General features: G+C 45.4%; 2 protein-coding genes across 2 annotated transcripts; one reads left to right on the top strand and one right to left on the bottom strand.

Annotated features, from left to right (window-relative positions):
- Positions 1-7,170: 7,170 nt before the first annotated feature.
- Positions 7,171-15,238, bottom strand: LOC308591463 (chymotrypsin-C-like). The gene is made up of 8 exons (XM_081202235.1): positions 15,079-15,238; positions 13,982-14,070; positions 13,390-13,487; positions 11,817-11,939; positions 10,613-10,749; positions 9,396-9,541; positions 8,235-8,384; positions 7,171-7,232 (listed from the first exon to the last, which is right to left on the bottom strand). The coding sequence occupies exons 1-8, from the start codon at positions 15,116-15,118 to the stop codon at positions 7,215-7,217; spliced, it is 801 nt and encodes a 266-aa protein (XP_081058361.1). The 5' UTR covers positions 15,119-15,238; the 3' UTR covers positions 7,171-7,214.
- A 1,293-nt stretch (positions 15,239-16,531) lies between these two features.
- LOC308591107 (chymotrypsin-like elastase family member 2A) lies at positions 16,532-25,095 on the top strand. Its single transcript, XM_081201705.1, has 8 exons — positions 16,532-16,575; positions 17,872-17,960; positions 18,800-18,900; positions 19,306-19,434; positions 20,871-21,007; positions 22,067-22,212; positions 24,391-24,543; positions 25,005-25,095. Exons 1-8 carry the CDS (start codon positions 16,533-16,535, stop codon positions 25,020-25,022), a joined length of 816 nt encoding a protein of 271 aa, XP_081057831.1. The 5' UTR covers position 16,532; the 3' UTR covers positions 25,023-25,095.
- Positions 25,096-26,723: the final 1,628 nt, after the last annotated feature.

Below are 26,723 nucleotides of genomic sequence, written 5' to 3' on the forward strand. Positions count from 1 at the left end.
ATCGATTGTGCATCTTGTTTTGGTGCTTGCATGAGCATTATTATTATTATTATTATTATTATTATTATTATTATTATTATTATTATGCAGTTCATCTGACTGGGTTGCCCCAGGCACTCTGGGCAGCTCCCAACAAAAAGCAGAAACAGAACAATACAACCTCACAGACTAAAAACTAGTCTGACCTGCTCTCCAGGCTTCCCATTCAAACACACCACTTGCTTTGCAGATTCTGACCAGAGGTCCATCTGTCCAGTGATGTGTCTCCAGGCCCCTAGGGAGCCTAAATAAATGAGATAAACCCTGTGGTTTGTTCCTGGTATCAGACCCTCTGAGAGAGAATGCCTCTGCATGTGGAAATTCTGCTATTACTATTGCTGTCCTGGCCAGTAAACACTTGGCTGAGCTCTCCTTCATTCATAATCTAGATACTCTTTTTCTGAAAGCCATCTAAAGGAGTGGAGCTGGCCACCTCCATGCCTATGTGGCTAGGAACCAGGCAATTACACCCCTTATTTATCCTGAGTTCGACCCATACCCCCGTAGGCCAACGCCAGAGCAGCGAAGAGGACTCCAATCATGGCTGAGGACATCTCTGTTGAGAAGAGTCTTGCTCTCCATCCAATGGTCTTATATTCTGGGCGGGTTTATCAGTGGCAGGTCCAGCTGATAACACTATCAGTGGCATGGAAAGGTCTGCACTGGTTGTGTGCCACTGGGAGATGTGGCAGTCAGAAAGTTTCCATTGCCTTCCTCCCAAAAGGCCGTGCCAAAATACCCCCACAGCTGCTTGTTCTCCCACCCAAGTCACAGCTTTGGTGTGTACTGAAGATTGGGTGTGTGTCTGCTGTGCATTAAGGAGCCTGGGCAAGAGCAGGCTGGAAACAGAGGGGCTACGGTTGAGAGTCCATGTCCTGCACCTCCCAAGAAAGCCTGCATGTCGTCGGTTGCACTAAAAATGGGGGAAGAGGACCCATGGCAACATGCTATCCCCCTTCCCCATGGTGATGCTCCCATCCCTTTCCTGTCTTTCCCCGGGTGCTGGCACCCCACGCTATGCCACTGGTAGAGGGTCAGGGGAAACATAACACATGACGGGACTTTCCTATCTACAAGAAAAGGGAGGTGTGCCGTGACCTTGCCGAGCTCAGCAACGAAACAGAAACTATCGAGGAATTCTTGTCACCTTTTGGGAACCCTGCAGGTGGAGTGATGCGAGGGTGTTTTGTAAGGAGGCCTGCAGCCTTGAAACGTGGCCTACATATAGCACTCAGGGTCAAGGGCAGGGAATTGGGCAGCAATCGACGTCAGTTCACCTCTAAAAGCAAGCCTGTTTAACCAGCACTTTTTGGAACAAGGAGCAAACTGAAATGCAGCCATCCTGCGGCCTCACAGGTGGGAGGCCACCCCATATCTTCCCTGAGCATTGGCTATGCTGGCTGGGGAGTAAGACTCCAACAGTGTCTAGACAGACACTTCTAGACATGTCTAGACAGATCCTTCATCCCTGCATTAGAGAACAGACACCCTCCCCACCCCTTACACATGTTCTATTCATGTACAATCATGTACAGTGGTACCTCGGGTTACAGACACTTCAGGTTACAGACTCCACTAACCCAGAAATAGTACCTCGGGTTAAGAACTTTGCTTCAGGATGAGAACAGAAATTGTGCAGTGGCGGCGGTGCGGCGGCAGTGGGAGGCCCCATTAGCTAAAGTGGTACCTCAGGTTAAGAAGAGTTTCAGGTTAAGAACGGACCTCCAGAATGAATTAAGTTCTTAACCCAAGGTACCACTGTATACACGTGACACCTGGAAATTAATGAATAAATAGAATCATACCAAGAAATGGTGGGAGAGAGCTGGGGAGTCCTTGTGGCTCACATGGAGACCCTCCTTGGAACCCAAAGAGAATGTCATTGAGGGCGGAGGAAGCCCCAAAGAGACCAGAGGCTCAGGGGGGCTTTGTTTATGCTGCTCAGCCTCCCTGCCTAATAGCCGACACCTGGGATAGCACAGCAGCAGCAACCACATGGCTTCCAGCCTCCAGCCAGCCCTAGAGATTCAACTCTAGATATTTTGGTCTGGATTGCTGATAGAGCTGAAGATCAGGAAAGAATAGGCATTCAGAAGTTTTTAAGAGGGTGCTCCCCACTTTATGAGATTTCACTTATGCACATGAGGGGCCGGAATGTAACCCCAGTATTAGGGGAGTGGGATGCTTGTACCGTATCTCCATTTTGAGTGCTCTGATCTCACGTGATTTCCCCCCAAGAGTTTGCCTTGAAAAAGCACTCTTTCGGGGCCGCAATCTCGCGCGGCGCCCCAAAACATGCATTTTGTGCACTGTGAGAGCACAGCCTGGAGAAAAGCACATGTTTGAGGCTCTGTGATCTTGTGCAGGTTGAATAGGAAGATGCGAGTTCCGGTTTGGGGACTCAAGATGTTGGACGGTACCTATATATACATTTCTGTAAACCTTGTTTGCTTGGAAAACTGCATCGCTGAATTAAGATGTGCCCCTTTCAAGGGATTGCTGTCTCAGTGGCAGAGCGTCTCCTTTGCCCACAAAAGGTCTCAGCTTCAATTCTCTTATCTCCATATAGGGATGGGAGAGTTTCCCTGCCTGAATCCTGGAGAGCCACTGTCTGTCAACACTGGGTTAGATGGAGCAATGCTGTAGGCTTCTTCTGCTGCTCCTGTTTAAATCAGCCCCTTTGTTTTGAACCATGAGGACCGGAGCCCATTTTCTAAAGAGGATTTTGATGACAAGTTTTTCAGACACTGCGAAGAACATATTCCGCAATGTGCAACATTATACTACATCTGGAGGCAGCCTCAGTTTCCATTGGCTAATTCATCCACTTATTTGTTTAGCGAGGAGGGAATAATGTTCTATAGATGGTTGGCCAGAAAGGAGTGATGTGACCTAGTGCCTCAGGTGTCTGTAGTGTATTGCATGGTCTCTGGCTACACACACACACATGCAGATGTTGCATGGGTGGTTTGGCAGACAGCCTTTCGGTAGTGGCACCCGCCTTATGGAACACCCTCCCATCAGATGTCAAGGAGATGGAGATAACAGAAATCACTGGGTTAAAGCTGACTGAAATTCCAGAGGTAGCATTATTATCAACTTACGATGGGGTGGAAGGTTCGCAGGCTATGAAGAACTTGCTCACAAATTTATTGACAGCGGCACGAATTATTATAGCTAGGCAGTACCTTTTTCCTGGGAGGACGCAGGGGGACGCATACCCCTAAACATTTTGTGAATCTAAGTTTGGCCTCATTGAGGGGCAGTATTTCAATATGAGTAGGAAAATGAGAGTACCCCTAAACATTTTTTTAGAGGAAAAAAAAGCACTGTTGCTAGGAAGTAGGCAAGCAGAATATAAAATGGAAAAATGATAAAAAGAGGTGTGGGATATAGCTATTAATGATAAATTAATATGTGTCATTAAGGTAAGGCAGGGAATATGCAGGAGAAATGATTTTGAGTAGATATGGAAGGTATGTATAGAATTTGTACTGTTAAAATGGAAAGGGGTCAAACCATCGGAAGAGGTGTTGAAATTTTGGGAGGTTGGATAGTTACAATGGAATGGTCTCGGTGGCGAGGTGCACATTTTTATTCTTATTTATTTTTTATTATTACTTTGTCAAAAGAAAAAAAGAAAATAATAATACAGTAATAAAAAGATGTCAAAGAGATAAATACGTGACTTTTAAAAGACATCTAAAGACAGCACTGTATCAGAAAGTTTTTAATGTTTGTTATTTTGTTATATTTTTATATCTGTTGGGAGTTGCCCAAAGTGGCTGGGGCAACCCAGTCAGATGGGAGGCGTACAAATAGAACAACAACAGCAAGAACAAGAACAGGCTGCTGATACTGTTTTCCAGACAGTCCCTCTTTTAGGGTGGTATTCAATCTCATACTGGCAAATTCAAGTGCAATTAAAGCTCATTAAACAGTATTCTGCATACACAGCATGCATTTAAAGCATTTTTTAAATGAACAAATTCTGTCATATTAAGGGTGACAGGAATTGTAGCCCTGTGATGAATAAACTAAAGTTCCCAGGATTCTTGGTGTGTGTGTGCTTTACATCTATGGAGTGTACACGGAAGAAAACAGTTTGCCTGGAAGCACTCCAAGAAACATATAGAGTCCTCTTTCCAGAGAAGGAACTAATCCTGTTGAACTGTAGCGGCTAATGTAAAGAGAGGTCCAGAGGCTGAAGCCTGTCTTAAAAGCTGTAGCTTTTAAGGGAAGGGGTATTCAGCAGGGAGGGGGAAATGTACACAGTACAAAAGTCTGGAAGAAGAAGAGTTTGGATTTGATATCCCACTTCATCACTACCCTAAGGAGTCTCAAAGCGGCTAACCATCTCCTTTTCCCTTCCTCCCCCACAACAAACACTCTGTGAGGTGAGTGGGGCTGAGAGACTTCAGAGAAGTGTGACTAGCCCAAGATCACCCAGCAGCTGCATGTGGAGGAGCGGAGACACGAACCCGGTTCACCAGATTACGAGTCTACCGCTCTTAAGCACTACACCACACTGGAATTAAAATCAGAGCAGGAGGTGGCGCTTGCTGAAGAAAATGGCTGAGGAAGTGGGGAATAACTCATTGTACTCCATGGGCTATTCTTCAAGGAGAGAATCTTTCTTTCCTTTCTCTTCCTTCCCCTCCTCACCCACCTCTTTCTTTGCTTTACTAACCTCCCTCCCTCTCCTGAGTTTGGGGAGTCAGTCCAGATGCTTAGAATTCAGTAGAAAAGGCTGCTAAACCAGCCAAACCAGTTTCTCAGTTAGGGTAATGGCCAGTTAAGTACCGCTATTTGCCATATCCAAAGAGGTGGCTCTATTGCCATAGAGATAAATGGACGGGCCTTTTCCCACCTCACCTGGCTGGCTGGAGAGCAACAAGCCAAGGGGGCTGTGTAGGAGAGAGTTGGGGGCTGGAGTTGGGCTGATGCTGGAAGAGGGACAGCTAGACAGACAGACAGGCCTGGGGTATTATTATTTGGGTGGTTTTGTTTGGCATTTTTGTTGCTGTTACTGATATTATTCTGTTTTTTGTATCCTTATGATTAGGTCTTACGATTTATGTGATAATGGTTTCAATCTTCTTGTGTACTTTTTTGATGTATTTTATTTATTGCTGATGACTGCTTTTGTAATTATGTAAATCTTTTCATGTTGTAAGCCTCCTTGAGCATGGTTTTAATCTGTTGGGGTGTTAGTGCTGCGAGCTCCTCCATCTGATGCTCTGGTTGTATTTACAGTGGTACCTCGAGTTACAAATGCCTCAGGTTACAAATGCTTCAGGTTAAAAACTCTGCTAACCTGGAAGAGTTACCTTGAGCTGAGAACTTTGCCTCAGGATGAGAACAGAAATTGTGTGCCGACGGCGCAGCGGCAGCAAGAGGCCCCATTAGTGCAAGCACGCCTCTAGTTAGAAGAAGAAGAAGAAGAAGAAGAGTTTGGATTTGATATCCCGCCTTTCACTCCCTTTAAGGAGTCTCAAAGCGGCTAACATTCTCCTTTCCCGAACAGTTTCAGGTTAAGAACGGACCTCTGGAATGAATTAAGTTCATAACTAGAGGTACCACTGTATGTCTAGATAAACCCATATATCCTAAAAACGTATCACTCTGCTGACCTTTATTCCAAGGAAACTAAACCCTGAGTAAATACAGGCATCCCAGGAGTTTCTTGCCATTTAGATACTGTATTTGGGTGCACACAATTCTATCCTCCCCTTCCTTCCTCCTTCCTTCCTCCTTCCTTCCTTCCTTCCTTCCTTCCTTCCTTCCTTCCTTCCTTCCTTCCTTCCTTCCTCTCTCTCTCTCTCTCTCTCTCTCTCTCTCTCTCTCTCTCTCTCTCTCTCTCTCTCTCTCTCTCCCCCTCCGTCCCTCCCTCCCTCCCCTTTCTTCCAAATGAAACTCTTTCAATTGGCTTTTGTTTTTCAGGACGAAGTGTAGGATTCTGTACCTGACAACCGCGTACAATTATGGAGCAACATCCCCTCTTGCTTAGACTTTCCAAAGCCGTCCGATTCCTCCATTGCAGAGAGTTGGGCTAGACTTGGGGTCCCTTCCAACTCTGCAATTCAGTGAATGCCCAAGCTGTTTGCCGGAGCAAGACAGCTGTGCTGAAAAGAAGCTGCCCTTGCGTGCTGTAAGAAATCAAGGCATTCAAGTAAGGAATGGTCCTTTGAACCCAGCACCATCCAGTCACAGAAGAGGCTGCCCATTGGGTCTCTGGATGAGTCACTGCCCTGGGTTCACCCTGCTTTCCATTAGCGCCATTCAGAGGTGGGTCATTTGGCCTCATAATTTCACTGGCTGCGATTCGATGGCATTGATATATGGTCAATGAGAAAAGAGGGACAGACTGTGGTACAGCGGTACCTCGGGTTAAGTACTTAATTCGTTCTGGAGGTCCATTCTTAACCTGAAACTGTTCTTAACCTGAAGCACCACTTTAGCTAATGGGGCCTCCTGCTGCCACCATGCTGCTGGAGCACGATTTCTGTTCTCATCCTGAAGCAAAGTTCTTAACCCGAGGTACTATTTCTGGGTTAGCGGAGTCTGTAACCTGAAGAGTATGTAACCTGAAGCGTATGTAACCTGAGGTACCACTGTATATAGGGTCAGCTGAAGTATATACCCAAGAAGAGGCTTCCAGTTTTTCACCTATGAACTGGAAAGGATGTAAACTGGAGAGGTGGGAAGGGATGCCTCAGGCCTGGGAGCTGAATGTGACCCACTGGATCGTTGGATCTCAGAACTCTCCCAAGGCCACACCCTGCTTTGTGCCCTCCTTCAGTGTGTTTGTCCGTCTGCAATGTGTCCATGCACTCTGACAATATCGCTCGCTTTTCTGGGTGCGGGGGAGAGAGTGTTACATATGGAAACTAGCCTGCTGTTCAAAGGTAAAATTCGCACCCATTGCTCCACCCACTTATGCCTTTGGCCCTCCCCAGCCTTGGCATGAGGCCCTCCAGAATGATGCCCAGAAAGGAATGCAGCCTTTGGACTCAGAAAAGGCTCCGCACCCCAACCAGTGTGAGTGATTCCAAGCATTTCAAGTGAGAGCAGGGAAAAAACACAACACATTGACACGAGAGCAGGTGTGATGGTTTATTGGTTGCAGTTCTGGAATTTCTCATATTGATCCACAAGGTCAAAGTGTGGGCTCTTCAGTTCTCATTCAGTTGCTAGAGGAGGAAAAGAGACCAAAAATATAGATGTGAATTTGGGCATTAGAATTTAGGTATCAGAATACAATAATAGCCAGGGATGGGCCAGATGCAAATAGCTTGCTGAACTCGGACTTTGTTCCTAGACCACAGCCGGTCAAATGCCCCTTCTGCATTTTAGTGTGAGGATTTTGGCCCCCGATGAAAATGAGGCTTAGGTAAGTCATGACTTAAATCCCAGTGGGTTCAATGGAACCAAATTTCAATTATTTAATAATTTTTAATACCCTCTTGATTGGTTTGTTGTTGTTTTTTTTAATATCCTAAAGCCTTGAAGCTGTTTGCAAAAAGAAAATATAATCATCAGTAAGAACAACCCCCCCCAAAAGCTATTTAAAACATGCAAAGGTCAATTAAAATCAACAATAAACTGAAATCAGATTAAAAGACATGTCAACATTCTACATACCTGGGTAGACTTGTCTAAGCAGAAATGTTTTTAGCAGGTGCTGAAAAGAGTACAGTGGAGGCACCTGCCTGATGTCAATAGGCAGGGAATTCCAAAGTTTGGAATTTACAGCACAGTCCTACTTATGTCTACTGAAAAGCAAGCCCTGCTGAGTTCAAATGGGGTTACTCCCAGTTAAGAGTGTCAATTAATCAGTTGGACTGAATCTACCTCCCCCCCAAAAAACAAACAAACAAACCAGAATATGTCAAAAGGTTGAAGATTTGACTGGGAACCATCTACTGTGCCCTAAAGCTGGAATGCCACTCCCAAACTGCTCACAATGAAATGAGAAAATATACTTCTCAGTTTCTAACAAAACACAAATGCTGGATTTCAGCATTTGGACACTGAGAACTCTTTTGAGTTCTGAACGAGAAATTATGCAGACGCTAGATGTTAACGTTTCCAAGATTGGCACTCAAGAAAAAGAAAAGTCAGCTGCACAGGTATGAATTAAGCCTTCCATCCAGACCATTGCAGCTTTGCTGGGCAAAAGACGGGAACCTCACCTGCTGAATCCAACCAATGTAAGCAGACACACGGGTGAAAACGGTCGGCTTCTTAGCGGTGTTGCAGCCCAACCCTGATCCAAAGCTCACGATGCCATGAACTTCCCAGTTGCTTCCGCCTTGGCAGTTCAAGGGTCCTCCAGAATCCCCCTGCCAGAAGAAAAACAGGATGCATATACCTCTGTTTCCCTATTATGATCCAAGGGCAGGGCAAAATGGAAGTGGAGTCCTGATCTGACAAAGCTCACTTCTGTGCTTGACAGGGTCCATAGGTCTGTGTGTCTGTTTTATGCAGGCTGAATCTGTGGCTCTCCAGATGTTGCTGGACCACAACCCCCCCCCCATCATCCCTGAACATTGGCCAGGCTGGCTGGGGATGATGGCAGTTCAACAATATCTGGAGTGTTAGTGTGTGATTGAGGAGCACAGATTCCCCATCCCTGCCTTACAGCAGTTCCCAAACTATTTGAATTTCTGTCTGCAATGCAACTTGTAGGTAGGCTTTTCAGGGTTGGTGTTTGCATCCAATATTCCTCCCATATGTTTTCCCTGTCCTTTGGCCCCATTCCCCCCCACCACTATCCAAATCCCCTTAAAAAGAACCCCACACACCTTGTTTCTCCATCCCTGCATACACACTATACGTTTAAAGCACATTATAAATGCTGGAGAAAAGCAAATTCATTTCCTTCTGCTGCACTTCTAGCTAATGCATGTTTTACTTTAACCACCAGAGGAAACTGGTTGTGTAGCATTCTAGCCAGCACTAGTTTGTAGCTTCTATGCCTAAGTTAACTCCACCCCTAAAAGCTGAGCCATTTTGTTTGTTGCTCTCTCCATACAACATGTCTCTTATTTTTTCTGTCTTGTCTTCACACATTCCACGAACAGTTCCTGCATGAATAAAGCCTTTGAACTCCAGAAATGGTAAGTGATTATTCCAATATAATTCACCCAAGCTGCAAAGGTTTGCTAACACAACTTCCTAAGTACCTAAGTGGCTTGGCAAGGGTCACTTGGACTGAGCCGGAATTCAAGCAAGGACTGTTGTTCGTTTTCATGGAGAAAAATGTGCAAACTAAGTGAAACCACAAGCAACCTTTTTCAGAGTGAGAAAGTGGGGAAGGCTCTATGAGGAAGGAAGAGTTTGGGGAGACTTACGTTGCAACCTGAAACCACACCATCGCCTCCTGCACACACCATTGTGGTCTTGACCATGGAGCCCCACCAGTCCCATTTGGTGCAAGTCTGATGATCTACCACAGGAAGCAAGGCCTGCTGAAGGTTGTCAGAGATGGGGCCATTGGCTGCGGAGTGGAACACACAGGAGAGTAGTAAGGAGTCTTTCCCAAAGAGTCAAAACCACATTTACACACAACCTGCTTGACCCTGTATACCACTTTGATCTGCCATCTGGCCTTTGCCAGGCTACCTGAATTTATGAAATCAAAAGCTAGCAACTCTGCATGAATAGTGGGGAACCTTCTTTTGGGCAGAGGATGGCATTACTCCTTGGGGTGCTGTTGGGGACCACATTTCAAAAGTGGGTGGGACTAGCCCCCCCTTCCCATGTGCAGGACCAGAAAGCCTGCAATCATGCCCCCTTAACACACAGACACACAGTCAACAGAGAGACGCTTAAGAGTAGGGATGAGGAGGAACTTGGCTTGGTTTGGATTTTAATGCAAACTTATCTAATTTGCATTTTCTGAATCAATAGACAGACTGAAACACAGCTACTCTGGAGTATTCACACTTAATTGAAAGTTGTATTATAGTTCTCCAAACAAGCAGTGTGCAAAAAGAGTGTATCTTAGGAGAAAGTTTGCATAAAATGCATAGATTAGTAAAAAACAACACACACATATGTATTCTATTAGGGGAAATTGTTTGATAAAAGAAATAAATGTGTATGTAAGGGGAAATTGCATCCAAAAATGTGTGTCTTAAGACAAATTCACTCTAAAATGCTGGTGGCTTTCCATAGGTATTTAAAAAAAAAGAAATTTGCAAACTGATGTGGAAATGTGAAACACTGAACTTAAGACTGTAAAAATGAGAAACTGAGAGAATCTCAAATTGACAGATTCCTCCCATCTTCTTAAAGGCAGATAACACAGACACTGAACTGCGAAAAGCGAGCCTCCTTCTTCGTGTACAAGAATCCTTCGAGAAGTTCAGGGGGAGCTTTGGTACCTTGTATCCAACGGAAGTTGAACTCAGAGTAGACCCAATTAAGTAAATGAACATAAGTTAGTAGTGTTCAGGAACTTCAATAGGTCTACTCTCAGTAGGACTGGCATTGGATGCAACCCCTAAGGTTTTTGTCCAGCTGTTTCCAGGATGCTCATGCCCAGGACAGGGAGCACCCAACTTACTCCAGAGTCGTCCCCATCCAGTGATGTAGCAGGGGTAATCCTGGGCTAGCACGGCATCTGCGGCAGGGAGGCAAGAGGCCTGGATCGTGTCACTGAACTGCACATGCTCGGCCAATTTGAGGAGGGCAATGTCGTTGCTGAAAAGTGAAGCCAAGAGGGCACAGAGGTTTATGTTTTCATTTTCGAAAGCAGCTTTTCACCCAGAGGAGTCAAACTTAATATTCTCCAGCCTTCCCCAACCTCATGCCCTCCAGATGTTTGGACTGCAACTGCCATCAACCCAAGAGGGTGAAATCTGTCCTTCCCCTGGCAGCTTGCTGAATGATGGGGGAGAGAGAGAGAACGAGAGATTGAGAGACAGAAGAAGAGAGAGAGAAGGGGGTGTCAGGAAAAAGGACAGGGAAGGGTGGCAAAAAGAGAGAGAAAAGGGGTGAAAGAAAGAGAGAAATGACTGATGCCACCTGGCATGAGCGTACCCCTACAGCAGAATACCCCCAGGAAATGCTTGTCAGGAAAAAAGGCACGCCATTTCTACAACAGTGCCTGCATTTGTTAAATCCACTTTTCAAGTTCTCTAAGCCAGCAGCCTGTTGGCATGCAGAGGGTCGCAAGGCCAGCTGGCTAGCCCCAGCTGGGTTGTCTCCTTCCAGCCGTCCTGCTGCGAAGACCCGCCGGCCTCTGCTCTGACATAAATCAGCGACCCAGGGCACACTATATTAGCCTAGCAAACTGCACACACAGAATAGGTGTGAGGCTTGTGGAAGCATACTACAACTACGGATTTATTAATCATAAATCAGGACAAAGAAACATGTCGTCTCTCTCTTTGTCTTCACAAAGAGACAGAGAAAAGCAAAAGCTATACACACAACGGAAGTTCCCAGCAAGCTGTGCTGGAATGTAAACAGACATGTGACACGCAACAGTTCCATGTCTGCTCCTTAAGGTGGAATGGAATATTCCCAACACAGCCATCATCGTATGTCTTAAGGCAGTGCTGGTAATTTGCCTGTCAGCAATGGCAAACCAATTTAACAGGTCATCCAGTAAACAGACACACACACACCAAAACAACAACAGCAACACACTCAAGTTTCTATGTGATTTCTCCCACTAGCAAAGCCAGATACCGGCAGTAATTATTTTGGCAGGATCAGGACTTGGGCAGCTCTCGCCTGACTCTCTGGATCCCACGTCAACTTACATGACCAAGAAGGAGTTCCACTTCTCGTGGACGATCAACTTTTCCACAGCAACAGCCACAGAGCCGGCCTCCTCTACTTCCAGGTTTTGTTTGCCCAAAAGGACGCGGTAAGTCCGACTGGAGCTACAGACATAAGGAACAGGCAGTGACGTTGTGTGTGTGTGTGACTATCAAATGAAATGCAGATTCCTTGATACCTTCCCAATAGCTTCCTTCATTCATACACTGAGTATTTTGTCCTCCTGGAAATGAGCAGAGTCTTTTGTCAGGGTGTGTGTCTCTGTGTTATTACTGGGCCAAGTTCAAGGTGTTTGCAGTTTAGGACTAGCTTACCTGCAAAATGCCCTTACCCAGTTGACCGCTTTGATCTGCGGAACTGGCACGGTTACAAGCACCACATAATATATGTTCCACCTGATAATTTTTTTAGTGTTAGCAGTACCTATACTGTGGAACTCCCTGCCTATTGACACGAGGCATGTTCCTTTGCTGTACTCTTCCCAGCACCTGCTTAAAACATTTTTGCTGAGACAAGCCTACCCAGCTATGAAGAATGTTGGTGTGTCTTTTAATCTGTTTTTAGTTTATTGCCAATTTAAATTTTATGAATGTTTTAAATCATTGTTTTTCATCAAAATTTTATTCTTTCCCCCCCCCCCTCTTTGCAAACTGCTTTGAAGGTTTTTGTTTTTTTTACAATCATGGAGTGCATAAATTTTTATGAAATAAATAAAACCAACATTTTATTGAAAGACATTTGATTGTGTGTATAAAGAAATAAAACCTATCACGCACTCCCTTTTGCACCCGTGACCCTGAGATTAAGAGCCCCATGTTTGACCGAGTGAGCTATCCCAAATCTCCTACCCCATATTTGCAAAATTCTCATTAGCAGTGATGAGCTATGAATGAACTACTTTTGGTTCTATGGGACATGTCAAACAAATCAATCTTGGCCTGAGAGTGCAGCGTGATTTTGTTGGTACTTTTTTCAACTTGAACAGGGGGACCTTATAGACTCCTTCCATCCAGAAAATTCCCGTGGCCATTCTGAACAAGTTCTGAAATTATGTCACAAAAAAGTGACCTCCTGCAGCTGGCTTGCCCATTTTGCAATTTTTTTTATTTAAAAAATTAAGTCTAAAAGGTTCGACTCAGGGTTCAGTGGAACACATTGATGTGAAACAAGGAAATTTGAATGGTAGCATGGGTAGAGCTGCCATATGTCCGTGTTTTCCATGCTTTCACATCTGGGAATTGGGCTGCAAAAAGTTGTTCAGGTGGGTTTTGTTGAATCGGCAAAATGTCTGGGAAAACCCGTACATGTGGCAAGTAGGGCGTTGTTTTTTAATGCTTTTATAATCCCCCCAAAGTTCAAAAACTTTAATGGGGAGGGGGAGATCCCTCCCAAAAAATGCTCAACAACTTTGTCCAGATTTTCACTTTTGGGAATATGGCAACCCTATGTGTGGGTGTTCCAGTATTACTAGGCAACTGCTCCATTGCAGCCTCAGGACCATTGCAGCCTGATGGGTTTCTGCAGCATCCTTGCTGTTGGTGGGGTGCTGCTTACCTGATGCAATGAGCAGCTGTCAAGACCCAGTTGGACTCAATCAGGGTTCCTCCACATGTGTGAGCCCAGACGCCGTTCTTGTCGTACTGGAGGGAGACCTGGAAAGCAAACCCCCCAAGGCAGATGGCTGTTAGCTGTATGGGTCAAGAACAAATATTTTGATGTGTCGACCTGGTATCTTCGCCACAATATTGGCCCCACACCTTGACATTTCTTATATATCAATTCACTGCATTTATATCCCCAGCAATTCAAGGCAGCATGCCTGGTTCTGCAGCCTTCCCCATTTCATCCACACACCAACCCTGTGAGGTAGGTTGGGCTGAGAGGTAGTGACTGTCTCTCCTCCAAAGCTGGAGATGGGAGGCAGCGGCAGCATTTAGATCCAGCCCACCGTGCTGGATCATCCACTCTGCTAACAGGTCATGATAATCTTCCTGTCCATGGCTGGGCCTGGGAACTTCAGAACCTGCACTACCACTTCTGGTGGCAAGATGTTCCGCAGGATGACACTGGGCCATTTCTCCCCTCCTAAAAAGCAAACGTGACACTTGCTTGCACCGCACATGGGGAAAAAACATTGCAGATTTACCTGCCAAGGCCAGCTATGGGGTCTGGCGTCCTCACCTCCGACAACACGGGAAATGTTGGGTGGATAAGCAGATTTGCCACAGCCGTGGGCTGGAAGAAGACAGCAGGTGTGGGGGTGATGAAAGAGAAAATTAGGGAGAGGGAGGAGAGAGACAGAGACTGAGATGAGCATCTTGGGTACCACAAGGGAGCCAGAGCTGGACACACTGGTATTGCCCATTATTGGTTTAATGAATCCGTTCATGGATTTTTGCAGAAGCATCATTTTTTAATTTATATTTCTTAATTTATATATTGCTTGACTGTAAACAACAACAACCTCAAAGGAGCTTACAAAAAGAATAAAAATGAATTCATCATTTAAAAAGCAGAACCATTTTAAACCCTCAAAAAAATAATTAAAATCAATGATAAGCTAAAGACCAGATTTAGCATGTGTCAACGGTCTACATGTCTCAGTAGGTTTGCCTAAGCAAAATGTTTTCAGCCAGCGCCGAAAAGAGTACAGTGAAAGCGACTCTCCGATATCAATAGGCAGGGAGTTCCAAAGTTATGTTCATTTTAGGTGTATGTAAAAATGGATTGTTAACAGGTGAAAATCCAAAGTTATAATATATTAAGTTAAAGGATTAAGACAAAAACAAAGAGGGAAAGGAATTGCTGAATTAACTAACAGAACTGGAATACAAAAAAGGGAGGTGTGAGGAGGTCAGGGAAGTAAGGAAATGAAATGTAAGGCATGGAAAGATTGATGTGTTTTTAAGTGTTTTTTATTTTTTCCCTGTATTTTGTATTTTTTTCCTTTTTATTTCTTTTTCCCCTCTTTTTATTTATGTAATCTTTTCTTTGAAACTTTAATAAATATCATTTAAACAGAGCGCAAAAAAGAAACAAAGTTATGTTCATTTTGTGCAAATTTGTATGCTCTTGAACCACGACAAAGCTCATCTTGGAGAGAGAGGCTACTTCACCAGAGACAAGAAACTGAATTCATTGCATTTCCAAAGAACTATTTTGGGCTGGGCTGAGACTTGTTATCAATGAAAAGACGAATTGCATGCCAAACAGCCCCAACTTAACTGCACCAAAGACACTTACCGTAGCCCAGGATCAAAGCGATGAAGACCAACTTGAACATGGTGACCGAGTGATGGTGATCCAGGGGTGAAGTCAGTGTATTTATAATGGGAACCAGCCTTGACCTAAACCAGGCTTAAATAACAGGCTATATCTGACCTTGCTAAGTTATCGCTTTGCAAATAGAAAGAACAAGGGGACAGCTTGTTCGAAGGACCTGACTGGATCCCACACTCTGGTTGCTGAAACATCTCACAGCAGGGGTGTTGTTCAAGTCCTTTGCACAGGCCTGAGACCTCCCCCTTTTATTTTAAGCTTAAATTTTCTTTTAAGCAGCAACAAAAATTGCTTCTAGGGTGGCGTTCTCTCTGGAAACGAGCCTGATTTTTCATCTACGTATCTAAATCAGAGGTAGGGAAGCTTTTTGAAGCCTGAGGGCCACATTAGCTTCCAGGTCATCTTCCGGGGTCCACATTCCAGAGGGAAAAGTGGGTGGGGCAATAAATATAGATGCAACCTCTTTGCAGAAGGCTACTTTCTACACACATTCAGCACACATCTATTCAAGGAAGATCAGAGTTCATGGGGCATTTTCCAGCCAGGCAGAAAAACATCAAGGAGGGGGTGAAGCCAAGCTGGTGAGGGGCCTTGCCGGGGGAGAGAAATTTAAATGAAGGTGTCATGAAAAAGAAACATGCCAGTTCAGTCAAAAGGGAAAAGATGCATTTGAGTGGGAATGATTTATTGTCCCAACGCATTTCAAGCATTGTGACTCTTTTTCAGAGGCAACTGATTTCACATATTCTAAGGACTGGCAGCAGCTCTCAAGAATTTCAGATAGGCATCTTTCTTGGCCCTACCTGGAGATGCCAGGGTTTGAACCTATGACATTTCCTCATGCAGAATAGGTGCTCTGCCTTTGAGTCCTTTCTCCCAAATAAAATAAGATTATAGTTCTCATAGTCTCCAAACAGAAGGATGATTTTAAGAAGTTGCCTTTATAGGCAGTCTATCTAGTTCAATATTGTTTACACTGACTGGCAGCAGCTCCCCACCATTTCAGACAGGGTTCTCTCCCACTTCTCCCTGAAGGTGCTGAAAACTGAACCTGGGACCTTCTGCAAACCCCATAGTCCCTCCACCTGGTCCCAGGAGTCTGCCCTGGCTTTGCCAGCTTGCTCTCAACTAGGCTGCCAAGGGCACCACCACACACACATCTTCAGCAGACATCAAAGCCATGGCCTTGATGGGAAAACAGGTGCTTGTGAGACTATCTTGGCATGGCCTTTGGAAAGAAGGAGACAGAAGCATTCCAGTTGCCACGTCTCCCAGTGGCACACAGCCAATGGGGACCTTTCTGTTGCTGACGGCATCCTTGGCTGGATCTGCCTCTGATAGACCCACCCAGAATATAAGATTGGATGGAGTTCATCTGTTGAGAAGAGCTGGACACTCCAAGCGAGGTGGCCTCAGCCATGATTGGAGTCCTCTTCGCTGCTCTGGCGTTGGCCTCTGGGGGTATGGGTTGAACTCAGGATAAATAAGAGGATGGAATCGCCTTGTTCATAGCCACAGGGCATGGAGGTGGCTGGCCTCCACTCCTTTGGATGGCTTTCAGAAAAAGAGTATCTAGATTATGAATGAAGGAGAACTCAGCCAAGAGTTTACTGGCCAGGAGAGCAATAAAAATAACAACAGAAGTTCCACATGCAGAGGCATTCTCTCTCAGAGGGTCTGATACCAGGAACAAACCATGGCCTTTGTCTCATTCATTCAGGCTCCTTGGGGGCCTAGAGACATATCTCTGGGCAGATGGACCTCTGGTCAGAATCTGCAAAGCAAGTGGTGTGTTTGAATGGGAAGCCTGGAGAGCAGGTCAGACTAGACCGTCCTTGGCAAGCTGGGGAGGTGCTCTCAAAATGCAGCGCAGAAAGGTTGCAACTCAAAATCCAGCCCTGAGCGATGATAGTCTAGGAATGAAGAATGAGCACCAGTTGATAACAGCAGCAGAGTAGGAATTTTTTTACAGGCTGCTTATATGCTGTTCTACAGAGCTCCTGCAAGCCTCAAAACAAGATGCCCAATCGATTCTGCCAGGAGATATGGAAAACCTCTCTGGATGCTTTTCTGATATGCACCAGGCACTGAAAGCCATTTTGTGGGCTCTGTGTGCAGATATGGTGGGATGGGGAGAAGTGGCAAAGCTACCTGTTCTGGCACTGGGAGCGGCGTAGATCCAGGGGCGTGGCTGGTGTGCACCCCAAGGGGTGTGACACGCATCCCAGGAGGCGTGATGTGCCACCTGCGGGTGTGTGGCACATGTGGGAGGGGTGCAAGGCAAGCGATGTCACCCCCCGGGTGGCACTCCACCTTCGTCCACCAGTGATGGGGAGGAGTCTGCATTTCCAACTCACCCAGGCTGCATATGCAAAATAGCTTTGAAGCACGTTTAGAGCACATTTCCCTCCCTCAAAGAGTTACGGGCACTGTCGAGTTGCTGGGAATTGTAATTCCTTGAGGAGTGAACTGCCGTGCCTAGAATTCTTTGAGGGGGAGAACGTGCTCTGAAGGTCTAGTAGTATGTACACAGCCTGTACAGACTCAGCAAAAACTCATTTTTCTCTCACACACTCTGATTTCCAGTAGCTTAGTCACCACCACTCCCTGAAAGGGATGGTATTGGGTAGAGTCAAAGAGGGTTCTTACAACAATATAGGCATGTTAATTTGTAGCCTGAGCATTTTGCTCCCTTGAGCATCACCCATCTGTTGCACTGAACCTTCCTAAAGTGTCTGCACTGTGTCCTTTTTGCAGCCTTCAGTTGTGGGGTCCCGAGCTACAAGCCCAAAGCAAGCCGAATTGTTGGAGGAGAGGATGCCAATCCGAACAGCTGGCCCTGGCAGGTAAGAGGCTCTCTTGCAGTGTTTTTTGTACAACTAATTTTCTTTCTGTTATGGGAAGTGTTTTTCTCCCTCTCTTATAGGCAGGGCTGGCCCACCTATGGGTCAAGGTAAGGCGACAACCTTGGGCGGCAAGATCCATGGGGCCAGCAGACCCCAATGTACCGTAGATCTTTATTCCCTACAGGCGCCGAAATAACTTGGGCCAGCTCTGCTCGTAATGCTAGAACCCACAGACATCCCATAAAGCCAAATGTTGGGAGATTCAGGACTGATGTAAGAAATTCCTTCTTGAGGCAGGGCACGGTTAATCTGTGGAACTCACTCCCACAGGAGGCTCTGATGCCCCTCAACGTGGGTGGATTTAAAAGAGGATGACTACCCATATTTATAATTCATTTCTGCATACTTATTGTTATTCTTGCTGATTTTATCTGTGCATGATTGATAATTATCGTGTGTGTGTGTGTGTGTGTGTGTGTGTGTGTGTGTGTGTGGTTCTTATTATTGCCTTGGATGGTTATATATGGGGTGTATCCAAGTCCTACTCAGAGGAGATTAACAGGTCTTAATGGGTTTATGTTAGTCATACCATTAATTTCAATGGATCTGCTCTGGGTAAGACTAGCATTGGATGCAACCCATTATCTTTTGTACACCAATTAGAGATTTTAAAATTTATTATTAGCAGTTGTAATCGATCATTTCAGTAGTTTAAATTTTGTTTAGTATTCTGAGAAGGATTTTCAGGAGCAAACTCGTTTAGACTCTGATTTGGATAGTGTGACGGGAGGTCCAGGGAGCTCAGCATCCTCCAGGCTCATCCTGCCTATCATTCCCAGGCTTCCCTTCAATACTCTTCTTCCAGTGGGAAGTGGCATCACACATGCGGTGGGTCCCTCATCGCCACCAACTGGGTCATGACAGCCGCTCACTGTATCAGGTACGTCAACAGCCAGATGAAAACAACTGCTTTCACGTACGACTCTGGGATCCTTTGCAAATTTTGCCTTTTCTGGACCAGGATAAACCTGAACAGACTGCAGTCTTAGGGTTGAGGTGCCTGTTTCCTATCTCTTTCTGCTCCTTAGCCCATAACCAAAAGTATGTGTAACTAAAATTACGACACCTTCTTCCTCTTAACCTCTCTCTCCCAGTCCCTGGACAAGCTCCTTAGAGCAGGGAATCTTATCCTCTGTTATCTGGAACAAACATTCACATTTGCAATCTATTATTATTATTATTATTATTATTATTATTATTATTATTATTATTATTATTATTATTATTATTATTATTACAGATAACTCTCTGATTGCCCACTCCTTTTCTTCATTTTTTTTTATAGTTCTTCTCGGACCTATAGGGTCTACCTCGGAAAACACAGTCTCTCAGCCAGCGAGAAAGGATCAGTTGCTGTCTCCCCGGAAAAAATCATCGTTCACCCAAAGTGGGACTCAAGTAGCGTGTCCAGCGGGTAACTTAATAGCTTTTCATGAAACGAGTATAGAAGGAACTCGGATTCCCAACAGATTTGGCAGGGTGGAGAGAGAAGGGATGAAATTGGGGGCATACTTACTTCTGGGGAAAAATATATATCCAGAATTGTTTTTCTTTTAGTACCAAAGCCAGAATTTAGAGCTTGCTATGCCCCTTCCCACTATTTTGCCCCCTGAGTAAAGCTTGGGATTTATGAGCAAAAGTCACCATCAGCATTTATTTATCTACTTAGAGCACCTGCTTGAATTGCGTAGGCTGCATTTGTTTGCTACGAAGCCGCCTTGTGGAGATGAATCTCAGAGCACCGCTCTATTTGAAGGGCTGTCAAAGAAGTACTGTAAAACAGGAGCACAAGAGGAGCCTTGCAGTTACCCATCAGCAGGCACGTGAACAGCAGGCACCCAGCTCACCTGGTCTTTCCCACCATAGTGGGACACACTGCATTTCTATTTGAATGGCAGTAGTTTTAAATCTGTACCTGCACATCTAAATCAGGACATGCCTATTTTATACAAAAATGTGTCCTCTTTCTCTTGGCTCGTTGGTGATGCATTCCATTTCTGCTTAAGTTATTATTTCTAAATGTGCATCTATAGGTAAAGGTAAAGGGACCCCTGACCATTAGGTCCAGTCGTGGCCAACTCTGGGGTTGCAGCACTCATCTCGCTTTACTGGCCGAGGGAGCTGGGGTACAGCTTCCAGGTCATGTGGCCAGCATGACTAAGCCGCTTCTGGTGAACCAGAGCAGCGCATGGAAACGCTGTTTACCTTCCTGCCGGAGTGGTACCTATTTATCTACTTGCACTTTGATGTGCTTTCGAACTGCTAGGTTGGCAGGAGCAGGGACCGAGCAACGGGAGCTCACCCCGTCGCAGGGATTTTAACCGCCAACCTTCTGATCGGCAAGCCCTAGGCTCTGTGGTTTAATCCACAGCGCCACCCGCGTGCATCTATATGCATATAAATTAGCATGTGAAAATGTGCTTGCGGATCTCTGATTTCCTCTATTTTGACACAGCGTCAGTGTGTTCCCCTACCTTGAGTGATTTAGCGTATCCTTCTGGAGATGTTTGAGTCAAAGTGCTGGGGTTGTACTTAACATGGTGGTGGGATGTATCTTGTTTTGACTTTGTGGGAGATCTGGCATACATTGCATTACCATGAGCGTAACACAGAGCACCCCATATCTCCCACAGTCAAAAACCAGAACCAGCTGTACCTGCTTTGGGTAAGCTGAGAATCACTCTGGTGACCTCCAAATGTTTTGGACAACTAACTCCCATCAGCCCCCTGGAGCACGGCCCTTTGAAGCTGGAGCTGATGGGAGATGTAGTCCAAAACGTCCAGAAGGCATCAAGTTGCAAAAGCTGCACCAGACACCCTGTCCTTTCTCTCTTTCCCTGCGGAAACCAGGAATGATATTGCGCTGATCAAACTCTCCAAACACGTCACCCTGAGCGACAAGATCCAGTTGGTGTGTCTTCCAAAGGCCAACAGCATCTTAGCCTCCAACTTTCCCTGCTATGCTACAGGATGGGGGAGGCTGCAAAGTAAGCAATGTTATGATTCCCCCCCCCACACACACACTGTTTGATGCACCAGATCCATCCTTCTGGGTTGCCACACAGACACGATTCCCTTTTGGCCCACAGCCAATGGCTTATTCAGCTCTAGTGGAAAAGCAGATAGATTTGGCCAGGAAATAAATTTCCCCACCACGAAGTTCAAAATTATTGAGCTATGGAGGGGCAGGACAACCCTCCCCCATCACAAGCGTCACTTTCCATCGTAGGAAAACTTCTGGCCAATAGTAGGTGCAGTCAGAGGCAAATGCGGATGGAGCCATGGATGTAAAGTGGTACCTCGGGTTACAGACACTTCAGGTTACAGATGCTTCAGGTTACAGACTCCGCTAACTGAGAAATAGTACTTTGCTTCAGGATGAGAACAGAAACCATGCAGCGATGGCAAGGCAGGCCCCATTAGCTAAAGTGGTACTCAGGTTAAGAACTATTTCAGGTTAAGAACGGACCTCCAGAACGAATTAAGTTCTTAACCCGAGGTACGACTGTATCTCCTACACAAAAGTCAGGCATGTGGCCAGGCATGCAAGAGGCATGATTACAGTTCAAAGATACAGTGGTGCCTCTGGTTACGTACTTAATTTGTTCTGGAGGTCTGTTCTTATCCTGAAACTGTTCTTAACCTGAAGCACCACTTTAGCTAATGGGGCCTCCCACTGCTGCTGCACCACCGCCACGCAATTTCTGTTCTCATCCTGAAGCAAAGTTCTTAACCCAAGGTACTATTTCTGGGTTAGCGGAGTATGTAACCTGAAACATATGTAACCTGAAGCATATGTAACCCGAGGTACCACTGTATATCCCAGCCTGCTGAAAGCACTTGAGAAAGGCATGGATTGGACAGGGCCTTCAGGAATCAGCATGTGGACAGCAGACTGAGCAGACACACAGCTATGGCTTGGGGAGAATCCCAAGAGCCTTCTGACCTGCCCCCTAGATCCCCCAGCCCTGCAGCAGTAACCCAAGATCGGTTCCAAGAACATCCTCCTTTGCCATCAGCAGCCCCTTGTGTTTGGTCTCTTCCAGCTGACGGTGCGTCCCCGGATATCCTGCAGCAGGGGCGCCTGCTCGTGGTGGATTACGCCACCTGCTCCAAGTCCAGCTGGTGGGGCAGCTCGGTGAAAAGCAGCATGGTCTGCGCGGGGGGCGACGGCGTGATCTCCAGCTGCAAGGTGAGCGCCTGGCACGCAGGAGCGGCAGCAGCGGCTGCCGGGTCCCTCAGCCAGAAGAAGCGCCGCATCTTGCAATCCAACTCACCGGGTTTGCAAGGCGCAATTTTATCTTGGCGTTCGTTGCCGCAAGGTTGAGTCTTCAAAGGCGGCGTGCTTCTGAATACCAGATGCTCGGAGGATGCTTGAGGGAGAAGGGTGGGTGGTTGCATCTAAACACCCCCCCCCCAATTATCCAATATAGGAAGCAGAAGCAGGATACTGGGGTAGAGGACTTAGAGCAGTGCGTGGGCTTCCCTTTCAAAGCATTGCATAAAGGGCGCAGATCTGTGGACAAAGCAGTGGGCTAGCCAGGATTTATGTTAAGAGGACACCTACTCGTCATCACCTTCTGTCTGGCTCTGTAAGACAGTTGTTGTTGTTTTATTTCTTTTTTTAAAAGTTGTTTTATTTCTTTTTTTAAAAAAATATTTTTTATTCATTTTTGCCTTTAACAAATATCACAAATAAATCACAATCATATAAACATCCCTGGACTTCCCTCCACTCTTCCATGGTTTCCATCGTTATTCTTTTCCAACTGCATCTTATAATGTTCTCCATCTTTTCTTAATACTTAATTCTCACCATAGTTCTAGCTGTGTTCCAAGTGTTTTTGTTTTTTTTTTAGAATCCTGTTTTTAATTGTTTACAGTGTTCTTTAAAGTAACTTAAAAAATTTCCCCCATTCTTTATTAAATTTGTTATCTTCTTGATATCTTCTTTATTTTGACCCCAGGTGCTCAGAAAAATCCTTCAAAATCTTTCTACAATTTCTACTTTAGTATTTTTATTTATTTACTTGATTTATGGAGGGCAGCTGTGCTCCCCCCACCTCCCTGACTATGCCCATGGGCACTGCCCCATTCTTCTTCCTCACATGGGGTGCCCTCTGGAGGCAGCCCTGTTTAGGTAAGTTTTTAATGTTTTTGTGTTTTTAATATTCTGTTTGGAGCTGCCCAGAGTGGCTGAGGAAACCCAGCCAGATGGGCGTGGTATAAATACAGTAAGTTGTTGTTGTTGTTGTTGTTGTAGCAGCAGGGGCTCATGTCCCAACCCTGGGAAATATAAGCTTCTTCTTTTTTTTGTAAATAGTTTTTATTAAGTTTTACAATTTTATATTCGTCACAATCACTTTATCTCAAAAAGAAAAGAAAAAATATAATTCTCCTGTTGCCTCACTCCTCCCCTCACAACTTCCCCTCAACTTCCTCTTCTGGTTGTTTACATATTAACTTCTCCTGCTTGTTATATTGTACCTTAATATTACATTCTTGAATTGAATATTGTTCTATTCTTGTCATTTAATTATTTTCAAATTGCTTCATATGCTTTTTTATTTTCCAATTATTATGTCTTAATCTCTGTGTTTGTTTTCTTGATTGTGCTTACTCAAATCCTGCTAGTGAGTCCACTTCTTTACAATATTTCTGTAAGTACGATGTACAGTGGTGCCCCGCAAGACGAATGCCTCACAAGACGGAAAACCTGCTAGACGAAAGGGTTTTCCGTTTTTGAGCTGCTTCGCAAGACGATTTTCCCTATGGGCTTGCTTTGCAAGACGAAAACGTCTTGCGAGTGTTCCGATTTCCCCCCGCTTCCCCCCCCTTTTTCTAAGCCGCTAAGCCGCTAATAGCTTTTTAGCCGCTAATCCGCTAAGCCTTTAATAGCCGGCTAAGCCTTTAATAGCCGATAAACCACTAATAGCGCTAATCTGCTAATAGGGTTGCTTCGCAAGACGAAAAAACCGCTAGACGAAGAGACTCGCGGAACGGATTAATTTCGTCTTGCGAGGCACCACTGTAAATGATTCTGGGAGATATAAGCTTCAAGCATGCAGCAGCAAGGGCCATGTAGTTCAAACAAGCCAAGATTAAGCAGGGGGATTCAGGGTAGGCCCAAAATGTGATCCAGCGGCAGCTGAGCATGGCTTGGCCCAAATTGCCTGGTAGGCCAGAGTCTCCCCACTTCTGTCCAAGAGCCTGTCTGGTGGCAGTGAATCAGGCTGGCTGCCACAAAGATGACCGGGCCTTAGCCGCTCGGAAACAATCAATTTTGATTCCCCAGTCGTCTCCAAGGGGAATACTCAGAGCATCCTTCCAAAAAAAGAAGCTCCATCATATTCTGTTTGGTTGTTTCCAGGGGGACTCGGGCGGCCCACTCAACTGCAAACCCTCCAGTGGAAAGTGGGAGGTTCACGGTATAGGCAGCTTCGTCTCCTCCAGCGGGTGCAACACCTACCGCAAACCCACTGTTTTCACACGGGTCTCTGCTTTCAACGACTGGATCGCTCAGGTGAGCTCTGCACTTTGAGGCAGCTCAACAACCCTTCCTGCTTAACAGGGGATGCGTTGCAGAGCCAGTGTGGCACAGTGATTAGGGCATCTGCCTAGGAACCGGGAGAGACGAGGGTTCAAATCCCCACTCAGCTATGCAGCTCGCTGGCTCAGTCGCTGGCTCTCGGCCTAACCTACCTAACAGGATTGTTGTTAGGATGAAATGGGGGGTAGGGTGGAACTATCCAGGCCACCTTGATCTCTTTGGAAGAAAGGTGGGCTAGAGAGGTAATAAATTAGTAGTAAACAATGATCATTGTCATCCTGGTTTGGGTTTCTGGATTTTGTACGTGTTGAGTTTGCGGTAGCTTTTAGCTCCCTCCGTTCCTTTGGTTGAGAGAGCTGTCCCTTCATTACCAAGAGACACCCTCATATTAAAGAAATAATAATAATAATAATTTTCCTTTGCATTTTCTGTAGATGATGGCGAAATATTAACACAAGGAGTGTCGGAGTGCAGTGAGAACCTGCCACGAGTTCTATAACAAAACCGGCTGTGGAATAAACTTACATCCATCTATCTATCTATCATCTATCTATCATCTATCTATCTATCTATCATCTATCTATCTATCTATCTATCTATCTATCTATCTATCTATCTATCTATCATCTATCTATCATCTATCTATCTATCTATCATCTATCTATCTATCTATCTATCTATCTATCTATCTCTATCTATCTATCTATCTATCTATCTATCTATCTATCATCTATCTATCTATCTATCTATCTATCTATCTATCTATCTATCTATCTATCTATCTCTATCTATCTATCTATCTATCATCTATCATCTATCATCTATCTATCTATCATCTATCTATCTATCATCTATCTATCTATCTATCTATCTATATCTATCTATCTATCTATCTATCATCATCTATCTCTATAGTTTTTATTGTAAGTGCATGTGTGGGCCAGGTTTTTGGCACTTTCAGGGCTTGTTTCTGTCCAGAGCTCTTCCCTTTTGCACCCCTCTCCTTGCTGATCTATGGTCATTCCACCCTCAATTGTGAGGCCAGCTGCCCATTGCCCACATCCAGAGGCAGCAGGGAGAAGGTTCTGTAGCCAGAATGTGCACTGAAGCAAGAGCTCAGCTCTTGTTGCATGTTAAAGGTCCAATTTTGGAAAATTGGTAGCAGCCGCTGAGAACCAAACAGGCGCCCTCAAACAAAGGAACCCTTCAAGGACACCCACGTCTCAGCCCTATCAGGGAACAAGTGTAGAACCAGCTGGCAGTTCCCAGTGCCCCCAGCACTGCTAAATATCAAACTGGAGAGCAGCAAGGTGGGAGGGAGAACATTGGGGAAGCCCTTGATCGCCAAAGAAATAACAAATAAATTAGCCTCGCCAACCTGCGGCCTTCCAGATGTTTTGGGATGTCAACTGCGATCAGCTGGTAGATATGATAGTCAAAAACCGCTGTAAGACGCCAGGTTGGCAAAGCCTGAAATTAGGGATTAAAGAAGGCATCATTATTTGTTCCACCTTCATGTTGGCCACGTTCAGCATTGTCAATACAATCTTGTTCTGTTGTTGTTGTTGTTTAGTTGTTTAGTCGTGTCCGACTCTTCGTGACCCCATGGACAAGCACGCCAGGCACTCCTGTCTTCCACTGCCTCCCGCAGTTTGGTCAAACTCATGCTGGTAGCTTTGAGAACACTGTCCAGCCATCTCGTCCTCTGTTGTCCCCTTCTCCTTGTGCCCTCCATCTTTCCCAACATCAGGGTCTTTTCCAGGGAGTCTTCTCTTCTCATGAGGTGGCCAAAGTATTGGAGCCTCAGCTTCAGGATCTTATCCTTCCAGTGAGCACTCAGGGCTGATTTCCTTAAGAATGGATAGGTTTGATCTTCTTGCAGTCCATGGGACTCTCAAGAGTCTCCTCCAGCACCATAATTCAAAAGCATCAATTCTTCGGCGATCAGCCTTCTTTATGGTCCAGCTCTCACTTCCATACATCACTACTGGGAAAACCATAGCTTTAACTATATGGACCTTTGTTGGCAAGGTGATGCCTCTGCTTTTTAAGATGCTGTCTAGGTTTGTCATTGCTTTTCTCCCAAGAAGCAGGCGTCTTTTAATTTCGTGGCTGCTGTCACCATATGCAGTGATCGTGGAAAGTAAAATCTC

The sequence above is a fragment of the Podarcis bocagei genome (assembly GCF_964188305.1).
Source record: "Podarcis bocagei genome assembly, chromosome: 7".
Classification (NCBI taxonomy): Eukaryota; Metazoa; Chordata; class Lepidosauria; order Squamata; family Lacertidae; genus Podarcis; species Podarcis bocagei.